The 18,908-nt window shown below is 28.6% G+C and overlaps 1 protein-coding gene across 1 annotated transcript in view; it reads left to right on the forward strand.

The window, feature by feature from the left end:
• LOC129958885 (WD repeat-containing protein 17-like) overlaps positions 1-18,908 on the forward strand; it is a 189,462-nt gene that overhangs the window by 153,247 nt on the left and 17,307 nt on the right. The window contains exons 17-21 of the mRNA XM_056071608.1: positions 72-136; positions 3,876-4,100; positions 7,215-7,314; positions 10,277-10,413; positions 12,196-12,307. Coding sequence (XP_055927583.1) covers positions 72-136; positions 3,876-4,100; positions 7,215-7,314; positions 10,277-10,413; positions 12,196-12,307 — 639 coding nt within the window. The remainder of the gene's footprint in view (positions 1-71; positions 137-3,875; positions 4,101-7,214; positions 7,315-10,276; positions 10,414-12,195; positions 12,308-18,908) is intronic.

The following is an 18,908-nucleotide window of genomic DNA, read 5'->3' on the forward strand; positions in this document are numbered from 1 at the left end:
GAAAGATACTTTAAGAACGTTTTGACTTTGTTGTTGTTTGTTTGTTTATTGTATTCACTTTTCCTTTTCAGTGGCTTGAAGCAATTGCACTTGCCCCTGGAGTTTCTCTTAGTTTTTGGAAGGAGCTGACAGCTAAGTATGCATATAAAACAATCATTTTACATGCATTCTTCAGTGCTACTGTCTATATTTTTTTCATTGTTGATTGAATCTGATTTCTTATTTCCTAATGATTTTATTTCATATCCTTTATCTGAATGGATCAATAGTAATCGTGTCATCTTGTTCAGTGGCTTGCAGATCATTTTTTAGATTTGTAGAGATCAAATAAGAAATAAACTGAATTGTAGAAACATTAAAGTAAAATATAATGGTTGTAAGCTAATCTCATTTTAAATTAATGTAATGTGTGGATTGGAATTGGCTTATATTTCTATATTGATTGAAAATAAGTGAAATTTACTTTAAGTATTGAAATTAAAAAAAGAAAATTCATTGGCTTATATGCTATTTTTAAATTTGAAATTAATTATTCTGAACCTTAAATACCTCAAATCTAAAGTATTGCCTAAAATGGCTAAAACTGCTTGAAAGTTTTCAATACAATAAATTTTCCAAAGATAATCATCCATATGTTTAGCCCTTTAACTGTAAGTATATTATGTGTTTGTAGTTAATAAAACATATACACACACAATTACAGAGCTAAAAACGTTTTTAAATTGCTTTCAAATAAAAAAAAATTGTAACCAACACTTTTTGATTTACTTTCAACTCTCCCACTCTTTGTTTTGCGTATATGTGACATATTCATTTCAAATGAAAAGAAAACTATATTTAATTAGTGGCGATAGAATTAAATAGCTTTTCAAATTATCTGTTGTTCCCAAAATCTTTTTTTCGTTTTTTATTCTTTGGGTTAAATGCCTGATTTATCTTCAAGTAATTTTGTTTTTAGAGACATTGTTTTCTAATATTCTTCTCAATTTTTAATGTTTTTCACCTTTGAAAATACAAAATTACGAAATCAAACTGTCTTCAACGGTTCATACAATTATTTACGTATATTATTATTTTGCTAAATATTAGACTAGATAATCCAAAACAGAAAGATTATGGAGAATTTTTGAGAAATAAATTGCCTTTTACCTTCCCTGAAATCATAGCATATATCTATGTTGCTTTCTTCAAAAAGAAAATATCTTCTCCGCACACTCCAATAGTACGGAATTTCCGTAGTTGCCATGAAAATTAGGTGAAACTATTGAGTTACAGATATATGATGAAAAACTATGGAAAACGCAAAAATTGCAAATTGCAATTATGAGATTTAGTATACCATATTCTTTTCCTTGAATACAAATGGTCTTCTCCCCCTTGGCTTTTTATAATCTTCAGAAAGCAATTGTCATTACTTTTTATTTTTATACTTTCATATGAAGTGAAAATTGGTATGAATTAGAGTTGCCAGGAGAACCTGGAAAACCGGGAAAGCACATGGAATTTAAAAATCGATTAAAAAAAAGGGAAAATGTATGGAATTGAAAATTTTCATTAAAACCGGTAAAATACAGGGAATTTTATGTTTCTTAGTTATTTTTCCCCCATCTAAAAAATGCGAATCTCTAAAGATTGCAAGAATAAAAGATCGTGTTCGCTTCCAAAGACGAAATAATACCATTCGCGATTGTATACTGCGGAAACTCGCACTATTTCTACCCTGTGCCTCTTTTTTCTGTATAGATCAGTCCAGTTTCAATTTGTGAGACAGTTGTTCTTTTCGTCAAATAGTGTAAAAGATTAGAATACATTTCTCTGGTGGGTATAGCAATATTCAATCTGCGGACACATAGTCACTCACACGTGAGTTTGTTGAATGGTTTGTTTATCATCTGAGAAATTGTGAGCTTATTCAGAATAGATTAGAAAATTCTTTAAAACCACTAGCTACTCAAAATACGTATTTAATACGAATTCGACGGATTAAAAACATCAATCTTGATTTTGCTGAATGGATTCGAGAAGTCCCACAAAATCCATTTGTTGCGTACACCTCGCTTTGTAAGAAAATAATAAGCCTAAGTAATATGAGTAAACAGGCACTTATTAGTCGTGCCAAAGAACGTGAAACAAAATTGCGTGTCAGTTAAAAACAGTCATAATTAATATTAGACTTTGTATTTAAAGGAATGAAGGAGATGGCGATATGTTAAGCACGAAAACGTCAACTTTAATGTCCGAAAATAAACCGATTTCGAACTTTTTAGTTCGAGAACGATAGTTTAAAGCTGAATTCCTATGGGCATTAAATGTTGCGTCAGATTCGTCCTTTAATGCATTTATTGATATATCTGAAATATTTTCACATATGTTCACTGAATGTGAAATAGCTAAAAAATGTATTTTATGCCGCGCAAAAATGTTGTACCTTATTTGTTAAGAATTAGCTGCAGAAATTGATGCCCAAATAAGTGAATTAGCAAAAATGAATAAATAAAAAAATAATCTTGCTTTGTAATGCTGTTTTGTTAAATGATCATTAAATGATTTGCATCATGATAACAAAAAGGTTTCATGTTTTATTTCATCCGAGTCCTTCATTTTATGTGACTTATAAGTAAACGATTGCGAGAGGTAATATATCTCTCCACCCCTTAATATATAAATTTTGTCTTTGCTAAATTCTAGGTAATTAATAAAGAGAATTTTTTTTTGTATCTAAATATCAAAATTCTTTTAATACGCTCCAATCCTTAAAATCATATTGCATTATAATTAGCACATGAGTACATTTCCTCGTATCTTGAATATACTTACAGGGAAAACACAGGGAAATTTTTTTTCCAAATTTGAGTGGCAATCCTGATAAATTTTGCATCATCTGAATAACATGTTTTTGAAGTTATATTCTTAATCTAATTATTGATTATTCATTAGTGGTGCATAAAAATGTATTGTAAATAACATCTTATGAGTTTCGATAAATATTTTTTAGGATAAAGAAACTTATTGATCGTGCTAGGGATAACTAATTAATTAATTGTTTTTGTTGATTGATTGCATTTTTGTTTTTAATGAAAATTTAGATCTTAGTCATTTGGGTGTTTTTATAATTGATCATATAATAACCATATGCCATATTTTTTGTGAATTTTAGATTCATATTTGCACCTTTGATAATATATTTAGTTTGGAGCATTCAGTTGCAAGTTTAGTTGAAACATTTCGATTAAAAGTTTTTTGAATTTATATGTGTAAATAATATTGCAAATTTATGAATAATAAAAAAAAAACTGATTAAAACATTCACTAGGAATGACATATAAATATGTCCCAATGACCTGAACTGGCTACAAAAAAAATGTTATGCATTTTAAATCATTGTAATGTTTTTCATCAGTGCTGTTTGAAATCGCACTGCAAGCATGTTGTTCATTTCATTAAGTAATTAAAATAAGTAGCGGCTATTTTTCGTGTGAATATACCACACTACTTAGCTCTTGAGTCAGAATTAAATTTATGAGTTCAGTAGAGTGAATGTTGAAAAAAGCTAATATAACTTTTGTAAGGAAAAATCAAAATATTATTATTTTTATACTAGTTATTAATTATATGTAAAAGGAAACATTTCCTTTTAATTTAGTTCTGTTGCTCATTATTATCAATTTGTAAAAATTTCTTATTTCACTTAAGAGTTTTATAAATATATATAATAAAAGTTAAAGAAAACTGGAGTAATATTAAAATAATATGACATCTGATCTGTCTATATTATCCTTTTAGATTATTTTATTGAAAATGTCATATGTATTATAAAATTTCTGTATGTATATGTATTATTTAAAATTTCATATGTATCTTATATTTATTTGAAGGTGGCAGGTCAAAAGGGGTGAAGAGAACAGTGAATTAGTTGCTCCATTTCTTATTGCAACCAATAAAGCTGATGAGCTTGTTAAGCATTATGTGAAACAAAATTGCTTAGAAAAGGCTCATATAATTTCAATCGCCATGTCTGAAGGACTTATGCCATCAGTTTCTGTTTGCAATGAAGGAAATTTAAAAGAAAAAAACTCAAGCAAAAACTCAAATTATGAGAAGTAAGATCAAAATTTATGCTTTAAAATATTTGCATTTCTATGAAGTCTTTAAAACCCTCTTTGTTGTTTCATTCCTTTATCATCACTTTTTTATATTACTGTAATCATCTTAGCAACCAATTTGTTCTCACCCGGCACACGCATTGTTTATTAGCCTTACTCAGTTTTATTTCATTTGCTCCTTAAATAGCTGCTGATGTCTAAAATTGAGCATAATGAGTAATATCATCTGTCCTTCTTTGTAGCACTACGTTCTTTCGGGATGAGTAACCCTTCTAATTTAACCCTGTTGAAATCGAAAAATGCTGAGATGAATGAATTGTTTCTTTTTTAATGTTTATACTTTTACATGTATGGAAATACCTTCTCCATTTAAGAAATAATCAAATAAGAAAAATTTTCGAAATTGCAATATGTTAAGAATTTTCTTAATGTCTAATGTAGTTTTGATCAATTTTATTTCATTAAAGTCTTTCTTGTCAGGCTAACCCATGCCATCACAATACATATCAAATGTTTTGTGTGTCAAATGTTCACACATTAATATTACTTGAAAGTTTGGAGAGGAGCTGTTGATTCGATTTTCGTTCTCGACGACTGCTGGCCAAATTTTTCCTTCCTTAAAATAGAACTTATGTATCTTCACAGTAAAATCGAAAGTTAATCTAACTAAACCACACTAAGCTTTATACTTTTTTAGGATTTCTCGTAGTTTGATTTTGATTCGATTGTAATTTAAATTTATAAGTTACAACATAAGGAAAGTCTTTGCAGTCGGTAATTTCAAGAAACTCTTGGTCAGAATTATCAAATATTTTTGCTTAAAAATAAAAATTGCTATCTTACTATAAATTAAGACAGATATATTTCTTTAATTTTGTTATACATAAAGCTGTGAGACCTTTTAACTGAACTGATTTCCATTGCACTCTTAATTGTAGCAGTGTTCAGTAGATTATGCATATTATATACCGTCATATTTTATTCATGCTCCCAAATATAAATTAAAAAAGCAGGTATATTTAATGGAAGCTCAGGTTAAGATTAAAAAGGGAATTAGCATTTTTAAGTTGTGGGAGAAGGTTTCAATGATATTTGAGTTTGATGAAAGCAGTCTAGTTCACTGACAACTAATTACTTGGAATGATGAAAAAAACATTAATTTTACAAAAGAATTATTTTTATTAGAAAAATTAGTACTACTATTTCAAAAAGAATTATCTTTATTGCTTTGCAGTACTCTCTTGAATTTAAAACAGTTTAAATGGGGAAATAAAGCCGAAATATAAATGAAGCGCGAAGTGGTTTTGTTTAGCAAAGCGTTTTGTCATGTGTGGTAACTTCTCATTCCAATATATCATATGCAGTATTTCAAAAAAGGTAACAAGTATTTATTTCCTTCATTTTGCATATAGACAGTACTTACAAGTACTTAAATAAAGTAAATAATTGTAATTTACAAAGAAATATTTATTTATAGAATTGCAGAGGCTTGTTACAAATTTTGATGAAACTTGTATTTTAGAAATGAAAAATTCAGTTAACAAAAATTATCAAATGCAGATCTTTGTCAGGAAGTACACCTTTCAATTCATCACATGTATTGTGACGAATTGAAAGGTGATTGTGATCATCTTCTTTAATTGAGAAATTGAACATTTCTACAGAAGTAGTGCAATTCCGAACTAGAAAATAAAATTATATGCTGGCAATTGTGAGTCAATATTTAGTTTTGCAAAAAAAAAAAAAATAATAATAATAATTTCAATAACAGAAAACATTTTGAAATACTGATTATGTATGCTGTATGTGTATACAAGTACTGCAACTTTATATAGCTATCAAGGATGTTCATTTTGAATAAGTTTTGTGATTAATGTATTATTGGAACATTTTTTAAAAAAGTAATTCGATTTAATAAAGGAATTTTTGTTTCTGATTCTATCTTTAATATAATCTATTGTAATATGTGTCTTATTCCTAAAATGCAATGTAAAAAATTCGTTCAATCACCATTCTGAGTCAGAAAAAAGTTATCTAAGTCAGTAAATTTGTTTTTGATATCTGCAAATTTCGAAATGAAAGCACGAAAACTTTGTGTATAGATGAATGTAAGAAAAACATTTTACTGATTAACACTCTAATATTATGGGGGCCGTATAAAAATAAATTTTTGAAACTTTTTATTATCAACCTCTAAAAAAAATCCAAAGCATGTTTTTCAATTGCCTGCCTTATTTAAGGAAACTTTATAACAGGAAGTTTATGAGTAGGTGCAATATTTAAAGAAATAAACGCTTGTTCCACTTTTTGGGACTCCTTGCATAAACATCAAAATGGGATTACAATGAATTTAAAATCCAAAATAATTAGTTAGAACACGTGAATGATGAAATATTTAAAGTAAAAGAAAAATATATGACTTCATAAAATTTCTGCAGAAATTACTTAACCTGATATATGTACTAAATATGTATAATAAAGAAAAATGAACAGTGAAATTTTTGTAATTCATTGAAAGATCAAGTGTTTCATAAATGTTAATTACTCTATATATATTACTCTGTAATTGCTACAGTGCACCTAAAGTAAGTGAGAAGATATCCGTTTTTAAGTTAGTTATAGAAAGTAAGTAAGGTAAAACCAAGTATATTTTTAAGCCTTTGTTTTAACAATGGAAAAAATTATATAAAAAGTTGATGAAACTGTAAGAATTTGTTGAATTTTTTCATATTATGGAAGAATATTTAATGTTCACAAATTGCATTTAAAAAGAAATTTGTAAAGCTGATAGAAAATATTTTAATTTATAGATTCGGTAAAAATCATTTTCATACGTTAATTTATTCCACATTTATTAATTAAAAACTACAAAAACCTAAAGATTGTTACAGATTTCCAGATATAATTTCACTATAAAATGTCGAAAAAAGTAACTAGGATAGCGCATCTCGATCGTCCATACTTATATATCGCCAATTAGGTAGTTGTTTCTCTTCTGTCATGAAAAGTGCCAACTGAATTATAGGCACACATGTTTTTAAATATTGTTTAATTCATGAGAATTGTGTTCTGTTTTTGCATATCACTAACTTAACATTTTATATCTTCCAGATTAATATATGATAATATTAAGCGTCTTGCTGAAAGAAATATGCTTAGTGGATCACCTGTAAAAGCAGCTTGCTGGTATCTTTCAAACAGTGATATTCAGGTTTGTTTTGTTTGCATCTTTTTATTTCTTGCTATTACATGCTTAAAGTGGGAATTGTTTAAATAAATTTCATCTAGAGGCTTTGACTTCATTTAGATTGAAAAGAAACTGAATGCAACTTAGTTAATTTGTTAACATTCAAAAAATTAAACACATTCCTCTGGACTTAAGAAATTTGGTTTAACAAAAATTTATAACATTTCCTGCTTTCTTTTTTTACAAAGAGAAAGCATTAATTAACGCAAAGTCGAACTTCAAAATTTTGATGAATCTGTACCGTACAGATTCTTTATTGAACTGTCAGTTCTTTTCAAAAAGTATTTTTGGAATTATTAGTATCTATTTCTGAACACTGTTATTTAGAAAAAAGGATTAAAATTTGTAACCAATCCTTAAACCGATATTACAGATTTCCAGTAAATGTCGAGCGAAATGCATCAAATTGAAGTCTATGGTCTACTTTATGAATCCACTAGATCCACTTTCGCAAGGTTAAATTATGTTTACCAGCAAGCTTTTAGAATATGATCTGGCGCTTTTAGAATTTCATCAATCGATTGTTTGAATATGGGAATTATAAAAATCTATACCTACAAGGAGATATGTTGCCTGCCTATTATTATAGAATTTGTTTGAATCATTCTCATCCTATAAAACAGATTATTATTTCAGAACGAAGATTCTCCCTTATATATTGTGGTGAAAGCTTATAAGTCAGTTAACAGCTACGCTACATGAGCAATTACTTTTGTATTGTGGTCTTGTTACTCGGTTGCGAATCACAAGGTTCCAGTTTCTATCCTTGTGCATCACAATCCTCTAAAATATAATGCTCGGCCATTCTGTATTCACTCATTGGGATTCCAATACAGAGTATTCTGGATTCATTATTTGATATATTCATCTAACAGCAATAATCTTCCCCTATATCTGCAGAAAAGAAAATTTTAATTTATATTTTCCATAATTTTTTTATATTTTGGAAAAGATAATTCCATAATTGTGTTTATTATGATTTCAGATACTGTTGTAATTATTTTTAAACAAGTTTTTAATGCTCATCGACAATTATAAGCTGATAAGGTTCGTGTTTATTCTCTTAACTTTAAAAAAATTGATATAAGCTGCACTTATTATCGGTACAAATATTGTAAATTTCCGACTTCTTGCCTTTACATTCGTCTACCTCAGAAGTACTAACTCTGTTAACTCTTGATTTTATTGAGCCGAAAGGTTTCGTTGGAAAGGTCAGAAAGGCAATTGTTCATCAGATTTCTAAAGCCTCATAAGCATTTTCTGATATGTTTCGTAATAATTGATTCATTCCGTGATATTCAGAAAAGACATGCACATTTCGGACGGATGTTTCAAAATATATTGTTTTGCTCGAAAAATGTGCATTGTTGGAATCTTGGAAGATGAAATGGGTAATGTTGCTGTAAATTCATAATATCTTTTACCTTATATTGAAATTTTATAAGAAAATGGTTCCTTCATTGCTGGCAAAGAAGATTCAACATGAAAACGGGAAAGAAATTGCATGGTTATATGCCTATGCTTGCACAATAGATTCATTAATATGGCGTTATGCTTACAAGATCATGTATATGTCGTCCACTAACTTTTTTTCCAGAACCAGCATTGATTATTAATCTGAATTTGTTGTGTTGATTTACTAACTGACTGTTTCATTTTAATTGACTGCCCTGTTTTGCAGGGACTCCATTTGATGCACTTTTGTGCCGCTGCATTTGATTTAACTTTTTTACACGACGAGGAAGCTCATTTTAACTTATTTGCGTATTTGAAAAATGTTGGAGCGCTTTACATTGATTTATCGCATTGTTTTCAAATAGCATAGTTTACAAGTGATTTTGCTGTGATATTGGCAGAAATAATCTTATATTTTAGTTTCAGTGAAGCTTGTTATAATACGATGATATTATGTCATGGGTAGATTCGCGGCAAAATAACTCCTCCCTCCTTGTGCCATTGATTACTGTTTTATATTTGCAATTTCGGTAGATATAGATGTAAGAATAATAAAATTTTTAGAGGTGCAATTCACCTCCTTTAAATTTTACGACCAAATTTCCATATTATTTCCAATCCCCTTCTCTTAATGATTTTGATTTTGTTACTGTTCATGACAATTTTCAAATTTTGATCTTGAAAAAAATACATTATCTGTTACTTATGTGGGAGATAAAGGATGGTGGCGATGGTTTCTCCTTATGATGAGTGTTGTAATTTAAAATTTTGAGCCATCTCACGAATTTGAAAGTGAGAAAATGTCACTAGATTTTTTTGAATTGAAAAATAAACCAGTGTTCGGTAACATAGTTAATTTCATTTTCAACAAAAGTTATTCAAAACACCAAATCTCATTAAATTGGAAACCAATGACATTTCTGTTTTTAAAGCACAAAATTTTATTACTTCGGTTTACTGTTATGAGTGTCATTTTATTTTTCTGTTATCAAAATATATTTGCTCTTGTTTAACTTTATTCATTAATTTGAATTACTTTTTAAGCAAATCATTATTTAAACATGAAATTGTGAAATATTTCACTTGGATGTAATGTTTTGGATTACTGCATTAAAATATACCTGTATTTAATGAATCAGTTCAGATCCCTAAAATTATTGTCCCTACCCAAACTAATTTTAATGAAAAATCATTATATTTTGTACATTAAGAACTTATATAATTAGTTTGCTCATTCTGGATGCTTTATTTTGTTATGCATCTAAATATTCCACATTGAAATAGTTGTTAACAACTTATAAACTAAAGTACAACTTATTAACAACTATGAATTTAAGATCATATTTAAGCAAAATGTTAATATCAATATATAGCTTTTTGAAACCTGTTTTAGATATTTTTTGTATTATCTTTATATGAAAAAATGTAGAATTATTTGTAAATTAATCACAAGTACTTTCAAATTGTTTAGGGTGCTCTTTATTGCTTGTTAAGAGGCCATGAATTAGAACTTGTTGTAAGTTTATGTTTAAGCTTACAGATAAAGAATCCTTCTTTTAAAATGGCATTAAAGTATCTTGCATGGAGATGTGTTGGAAAACGAGAATGGTAAGTAATTTCATTAAGAAACTATTTGATAAAATCTGAAAAACCAACTTTTTTTTAACAAAGAGATTGCATAATTTATCAAAAAGAAAAAGTGTTGAACTTAAATTTTATCTGTGAATTACTGATAATATCATCAGATTAACAACCTATTAGTTATTCTATATTTATTAGTTATGTTTGGAACTAGTCACCTATGGCAATCAGTTTGTTCTTCCAGATTATTGAATTTTTAGGCTGTTAAACATTAAGTACAGAATGACTTTTTAAAATTACTCCTTGTTATTTGATAGGACTGAAAAAATTAACTTAATTGAATCAATCTACTACAAATATTATTGTTAGTGCATTAGAAAGGGTGCATAATGCGAAATAAAACTGGAAGTGAAGATGCTATTTCGGAATTAATGTCTGTAGAAAGCGGTTTTTTCATCTTAATATTAACATTGACAAAAGCACGTGATTGAATGTTTTGAATTTCATCATAATGTTAAAACATTGTTACAGGTTGTGCTTCAAATTAAATTTAAAAATTTATTTTGAAAAATTATGCAGGGAGGAAATTGATATCATTGAAAAGTTATTTTTTGAGTTTTAATGCAAAATCCAATTTTGCTAGATAATAGTTTTGGAAGATATTGTCATAAATTAATTATTATAGCGATTAATCATTTAGCGATGGTTAAGCCTATTTTTTGGAATCGATTAAACTTTCTGTTTGACACCTTTTTATTTCTTTTACATCATCTTTCTTCTGATTGAATGAAGTTTTTTGATGACATTGCCAGCATTTTCCAAAGCATTTATAATATTAATCTGCAGTTCCATTAATTAGCAAAGCGTTGAATTAAATGCAACTGTAAAAACGTTTACTCAAGCAGTTTGAAACATCCTTATAGAAATTTGTTTACTGTTGATTGTCGCCATTGGACAATAAGTAATAAGGTCGATTTCTGTGCCACATACATTAATGTTATATATATAAAGAGGGCGATATCAATTACAGCAAAAAGATTTGAAATTAAGAATATCTAAAATAAGTATATATCTACTAAGTATTAAAGTAAATAATCTTGAAACGAAAAAACTTGAAAGTATTTATTCTGTTGTGGAATAAATACATCGACTTAATTTTTTTTTAAATTATAAAAATTTGGTTTGGCGAATTTACAAACTTGTTTTGTTGGAGAGTAGTGAGATTCAAATAAAATCAATTAAAATATTTCCATGCCTGTAATTTTTTGTTTTAACTAATGAAGCCCTTTCCATTTGCAGAGAACTATTCTGGGTATTTTATAACCATCAGTATACTTAGTAGATGTCTAGATAAATTTTCTTGTTCTGCATAATTTTCTTCAAGTAATGTTGTTTTATAAAAAGCAATGAAAATTTGAAAAGGAATATAATAATATTTCTTGGGCAAAGTAATCGATCTTAAAGTTATATGGGAAAATTGGACTATTAACATCCATTGAATTTTCATTAATATTTAATTGATTCTGAACCAAATGAATATTTGAGTGATACATTATTTTAAATATGCTTTCTAGAGATGAGGGAGAAAATATTTTTCGCCTGGAATGATTTACCATGATTTGTCATTTGATGTGGTAAATTTTAATGAAAGCATTTGTTGTTTTAAAGCGTGAGTAATATTGCATGAATTTCTAACAAACATATAAATTTCATCAACAAAACATTGTTAAAATTGTTCAAAGTTACTGTGGAATGCGCCTATATTTAAACCGTTTTCAGTTCTAACGTGTCTTCTTTCCTTTTGTAAAGGGATATTGCAATAGAAACTCTGGACTTATGTCCTGGTACTGAACATGAAAAGATTGCTGTGTGTGTGAATTGTGAATTATCAACAGAAGAGAAAAATTTCCTTCATGAAAAGGTTAGAAAATTGATTTTTAATAGTATATTCATCTCATTAAGCACATTAAATTTTCAGGCTGTTTTTTATTGAAATGGCTGTTGTTGCAAAATCTACAAAATTCTTCTGTATTTGCATATTCACATTGCTTTGGTGACTTATTGATAAGACCTCAGCTTCGGGCTTCTAGGGCTTTACATTCGAAACCCGATTCCACCGATGAACTACCGTGTGAGTCCGATGCGCGTTAAATCCGTCAGCACTAAATTTCCTTCCGCTTGTGTAGTGCGGAAGTTTGGAGAGGGAGTGTTAGTACAGCTGTCTTCCTTATCACTAACCGCGATTCAAAATTTCGAGTCCGAAAATAGTCTAGTTGATGTTGTTCTTAACTCGGGATATTACTGTTACTAAGTCATCTGTTCGGAGTAGTCTATTTATCATTCCATTTATATCGCCAAATCTATCACTGACGCACTTCAGTTAGGTCTTTGTATTTATATTATTCATTCATTGCATTAAAATCCCAATCCCATGTTCCCGTTATTTTGGATTGTTATCAGATGACGCTAACACCTAACTTCGTCAAATTTCCACACCATAGCAGCAAATAGGTGACTGAATCCAATGGATTAACTTGTACAGCAGTTAATAAGAAAAAAAGAAAAAAGGAACATCTCTATAATTTTGTTATTTGCTGTCACATCTTCACAAAATTGGTGTTAATGAAATAACACGAGGGAATAGGTTTATTCTGTCGACAAACGATAGGTTTATCCAATCGACAAACTGATTAAACGTGTTAATTAACATAGTTAATTATCTGCTGACTATGTAGTAGATAATTAACTGTTGCGAAATGTTTCCATTTCAGAACCCAGATTTTTCAATAATTCGATCTAGCAAGTCATTTTATACATTGTATGAAATTTCATTCCGAGATTCGCAGTAGATCTTGAAATGTACATAATTTTGCTGAAAACTCTGCTCAAAAAGAGCCAAAAAGCTGAGATTTATTTAATAAAATTCAAGTCTCTTGACATTAGAATTTTAAATTTTCACATATACTTATATTGTTAAAATATATTATGAGAGATTTTGCTTGCTGTTACAGTAATTGTTGCCAATTGGATTCCATGTAATTTGTAAAAAATAATAATTATTATTATTATAAATTCATTGATTTGTGTTATCGGTAAACAAATTACTGTGTTTACAACAAAATTCTAAAGTTTAACTGAAATGCTAAATGAGGAGTTTTCTGAATGCTGCTTCTATTTTAAATTTAACAATTTAAATTTACTAGATATATATAATTTTTATTTAATTATTTGGATTTAGGAAAAGGTGTTTTTATAGAAATATGGTCATATATCTCTGCTGATTCTTTTCAAATCATGTAGACAAATTTAAAATGGTTAATCCTCAAAATAACTCATATTTGTTTCAATAATCATGATTTAAATCATAAAAAGACTTTTTTTCAATTTTTTCATCAAAATACTTCCAAATTATATTATATTGTAAAATTAAATATATGAGAGACATTGTATGATTAAAAATTAACTAAATATTAATAGTTCTCACATTTTTTACTTATTTATTATTATTTATAATTATATATATATAAGTTTTCATCAGTGTTAATATTTAAAAAATGTTATTCAGTGTTTTTACTTTAACTGTCATATTTCTTACTGAAAACTCGATAAAAGTTGTTCCATTTTATTATTTTACAACTCTTTAAATATGCAATTGAACAATTGATAATTTATTAAAAAGTGTGCATAAGAGTTTTTTAAGTAAATACACATAATGGCTCTATATTTAAAACTGAAGACAATATCACCAATAACATACTGCGTAAAATAAACCTATTCTTAATGTGTAAAATTCTAAATTGTATTCCCTTGATACTATGGTTTCCTCACTTTCATCTTCTGGTTTCACATGATTTTTCTTATATAAAAGAATCATTTTGGAAAGTCATTTGGCAGTATTTTGGAAATTTTTTTGTTCAGTCAAATTACTGTTTTTTAATAAATAAATAAAAAATATTAACCAGTTGAATTTTTGATCACTTCAAAACCAAAATTTATTGTCTGCTCCTTTTTTTTATTGAACCACCAAATTGATCATTAACTTTAAATCTTATCAAACAAATCTATATCTTAACTTAAAAGACAAAATTGATGAAAAATAAATTTAAAAAAAAACATGCACAAAGCAAATTATTCTTAAGAAATGCCTTGTTCGACACACCATATCTATCATGTACTTTATCAATCATGATTGATCTCGCAACTGGAAAATAGCAAACAACAATCGGTATGAACAGATAATCGGGAATTACGCCGAAACGTTGTGCGCGAGTTGTTTGGTGATTGTCACGTGAACATGAATTTATCCCATTAACACGGTTAATTAGTTTATCGATTATAACAAACCTGTAACATCGAATCACTTCCTTTGACAATAGTTTTGTGAAGATGTGATAGTAAATAAAATTACAGAAGTATTTTTGTTGACGACTTTATCATTCATACATAACAGATCTTCAGTGGAATTGTATCTCATACCTCTGACTCTGCAGTTCCAAAGCTAAATGTTATTTTGAGGGAGGAAAAAGATAATAACTGAGTTTTGTTTCATTAAAACTATAAATTGCTACAGATTTGTGATACTGTGTGAACAGAATGTGTTTTTTTATGCCATTCAAAGAATTCTGATTTTCCTGTCATGGGTAATGAAACAGAAGTGTCTCTGTTAACTAACATACCTGCTTTCAGTTTTATCACCCATCTCAATTGAGCATCATAGGAAAGAGGCACAAATAGTCTTTATTATGTGTAAACATTTATTTTGCCTAGCTTGTAACAGCTATCTGTCCTTGTAAAGTTAATGCATAGCTTTAATATTTCACAATGAGCAATATTATAAAATATACTTTTTCTTATTAATGTATGTGACAAACATATTGAATGAAGAAAATATTTATATCCATATCTAAGTTTATTGATTTTTATATTAATGTTGCTGTAAATGTTTTCTCTTAGATTTACAAATTTATTCTATGAAATAAAGTATTGGAACAGCACAAAGATAAATAACAATATGATATCTTTTTGTAAGTTAATCCGAGTTGCCACGGCCAAGGTAGAACCGGGAAAATACAGGGAATTAAAATCATCTAAAAAACAGGGGAAAAGCAGAGATTTGAAAATTTCTATAAAAACCGGCAAAGTACAGAGGATTTTGAGTTTATTCGTTTTGTAGTGCTTTGAGGAGAACGTGTTCTTACGACTGTTAACTAATCAGCAATAAGAGAGCACAGAGGGAAATTTAGTTGTATACGCGGCGGGCAGCAGCAGAGTATTCTCCAGTGAAGAGTCGCATTGCTTTTGGAAGCGAGATAAATAAATATATTTTTGTATAATCCAGTTGATATTACTACAAAGCTTACAAAATGGTGTCAGATCTAGTATACTCTCATTTTATAGTTATTCTGGAGATTCCATCTTCGACAGTTTTTTTTTTCCCATAAAAAAATGCCAATTTTTTAACTATTGCGAGAATAAAAGATCGTAGCAAATAACTATACAAGTAAAACATCACCATTCGCGATTGTCTAATCGCGGAAACCTACCCCTTTTATACTACTCGTTCCCCACTTTTTTTTTCTGTCTAGATCAGTCTAATTCCGATTTCAGCGACGGTTTTTTTTTTTTTTTTTTCTCTCCATGAGATTCTTGGATTGCAGCTAATGAAGACGCATGAGACTGCTATAACTGCGTGAGAGAATAGAATATATTTCTTTAGCGGGAATAGCAACATTCAAGCTGCGGAAACATCGCACTGGTGTTTAGTCCCTCGTACGTGGACTAATTGAATGGTTTATTTATTATTTGAAAAATTGTGAACTTATTCCAAATAGATTAAAGAATTAATTTTAACAATGAGTTGCTCAATATGCGTATTTCACACGGATGTGGAGGATAAAAATATGAATCATTACTTTGCTGAAAGGGCTTGAGAAGTTCCGCAAAATCCGTTCGCTGCTTACTGCTCTCTTTTTAAGAAAATAATAAGTTTAAGTAATATGGAAAAACAGACGCTTACTAGTCATGCTAAAAGAGAAGAACATATAGTTGAAAAGAAAAGTTATCATTCATATTGGGCTTTGTATCTAAAAGGAGTGCAAGAGATGAAGACACTTCAAGTCCGTAAACATCATATTTCATGTCCGCAAATAAATCGATTTCGAACTTTTTATCTCAAAAAGAATTGTTTAAAGCTGAAGTTTTAGGGGCATTAAAATTTGTTACGTCTAATTCCGCCTTTAATGCATTCAATGGCGAAAATATTTTCATTTGTGTTACAAATAATGGAGCTAATCCGTACATTATTTGTAACGGATTAGCTCCATTTTTTTTCAACGATCTCTAAAGAAATCCTTAAGCAATAAAATAATTGTAATATGCTTTGATGAAGCTTTGAGCCGCCTTTCACAAAAATATCAAATGGATCTTATTGCAAAATATTTGTGTGAATCAACCAATAGACTTTCCACGAAGTGTTGGAATTAAGTATTTTTAAAACATACCACTGCTTAAGAACTGTTTGAGAATTTTAAAGAAATTATATTGAGTTTAGACATTCATTTACTTTTCCAAATTAGTACTGATGTACTAATGTACGCTAGAAACCCATTCCATTGAACTAAAAACAGAGTAGGAGTGCTGGGAAAACAATCTTTAGCAGTTTGTAAGACCTCATCTCTCCAGTTGAGGATTAATTCTTTTATTTTCATAACTTATTGAATATATGTTTTTTTTTTCCTTTATTAGGATTGCAGTTTCCACATTGATAAACAATATTATTTACGCATTTGTAAATATTGTAATAAAGGAGTGAACTTAATGAAAAAGATATAAGCCTGAGCATTTCTTCTTAACAAAATGTTAAAATTATCCTAAAATTAATTTATAGATTAAATTATAGATATTATTATTAATTATTTATTATTAATTTATAGATTCTATTAAACTATAGAATTTGCATCATTTACAAATTTATTTATTTGGAAATTAAGCTAATAGCACTTCTTAAATCGGACTGTGTTGTCTGGGGCAGCTGCCTTCTCAGAAAACAGCAACTAATTATAGAGGTTCATGCCCTGCATATTCGAAATTGTATTTTTCAAAAATAGTTGCCTTACAGAATTGCAATAAGATTCTATAGATTCAGATGAATTTTTTTTTTATTCTGAAACCTGGAAAAATCAAAACTGGTCACATTTCCATTGTCGGTGCTTCTAATGACTTGAAAGAGTTGGGAGTATTTTCATAATTATTAGTTAAAACCATTTTTTTTTAATTCTTGGTATTTCATTTAGTTGAAGTATTAAATTTAATATATTAAGGATTTTAATAGGGCTGCCACGACACCGGGAAATTACAGAGAATTTAAAAATCCTCTAAAATACGGGGGAAATACAGGGAAATTGTAAAATTTCCGTAATAAACGAGGAAAATGGAACAGCTGTGTAATCGTGGAAACTCAAAGATTTTCTACTAGTTCCCCTTATTTTATTTTTATTTATTTATTTTGTATAGATCAATCAAATTTCGATTTCAGCGATAGTTTACTTTTTTTCTATGAGGTTCCCGGTTTCCAGCTAATGAGGAGGCGCGAGAATGTTATAACTGCGTGAGAAAATAGAATTAATGTCTTCGGCGGGAAAAGCAGTATTCAATTTGCGGAAGCATCGTGATATGTTTAGTCACTCATACTTGAGTTTATTGAAAGATTTGTTTATCATTTGAGAAATTGTAAGCTTATTCAGAGTAAATTATAAATTTTTATAAACAATGAACTTCCTATTCGTATTTAATAGAGATTATACGCATAAAAATATCAATCCGGACTTTGTTGATTGGGTTAGAGAAATTCCACAAAATCCGTTTGCTGCTCGTTTTGTAAGAAGATAGTAAGTAATAACGAAAGCATACAAAATTTCGTGCCAGTTCAAAAAAGTCATAATTGATATTGGACTTAGTGTCTAAACGGAATGCAGGAGCAGATGATATGCTGAATCCGAAAACGACAAATTTGATATCCGAAAATAATTTGATTTCGAACTTTGTAGTTCAAGAACAATCATTTAAAGATGAACTTTTATTGCCATTAATACTTGTTGCGTCACATTCGTCCTTTAATGCATTCAATGACGGAAATATTTTCACATATGCTCACTGATATTGAAATAGCCAAAAAATGTAATGCCGTACATTATTTGTGAAGGATTAGCTCCATTTTTTTCAACGATCTCTTAAGAAATCTTTAAGCTATAAAAAAATTGGAATATGCTTTGGCGAGGCTTTGAACTACATTTCACAAAAATACCAAATGGATCTTATTGTAAGATATTGGTGTGAATCAACTAATAGTGTTTCCAGAAAATATTGGAATTCAATATTTTTAAAGGATACCTCTGCTTAAGAACTGTTTGAGAATTTTAAAGAAGTTATATTGAGACATTCATTTACTTTTACAAATTAATATGGATGGACCAAATGTAAATTTAAATTTTTTTAAATATATCAAAAACGAACAACCTTACGAA

Source organism: Argiope bruennichi, chromosome X1 (genome assembly GCF_947563725.1).
Source record: "Argiope bruennichi chromosome X1, qqArgBrue1.1, whole genome shotgun sequence".
Classification (NCBI taxonomy): Eukaryota; Metazoa; Arthropoda; class Arachnida; order Araneae; family Araneidae; genus Argiope; species Argiope bruennichi.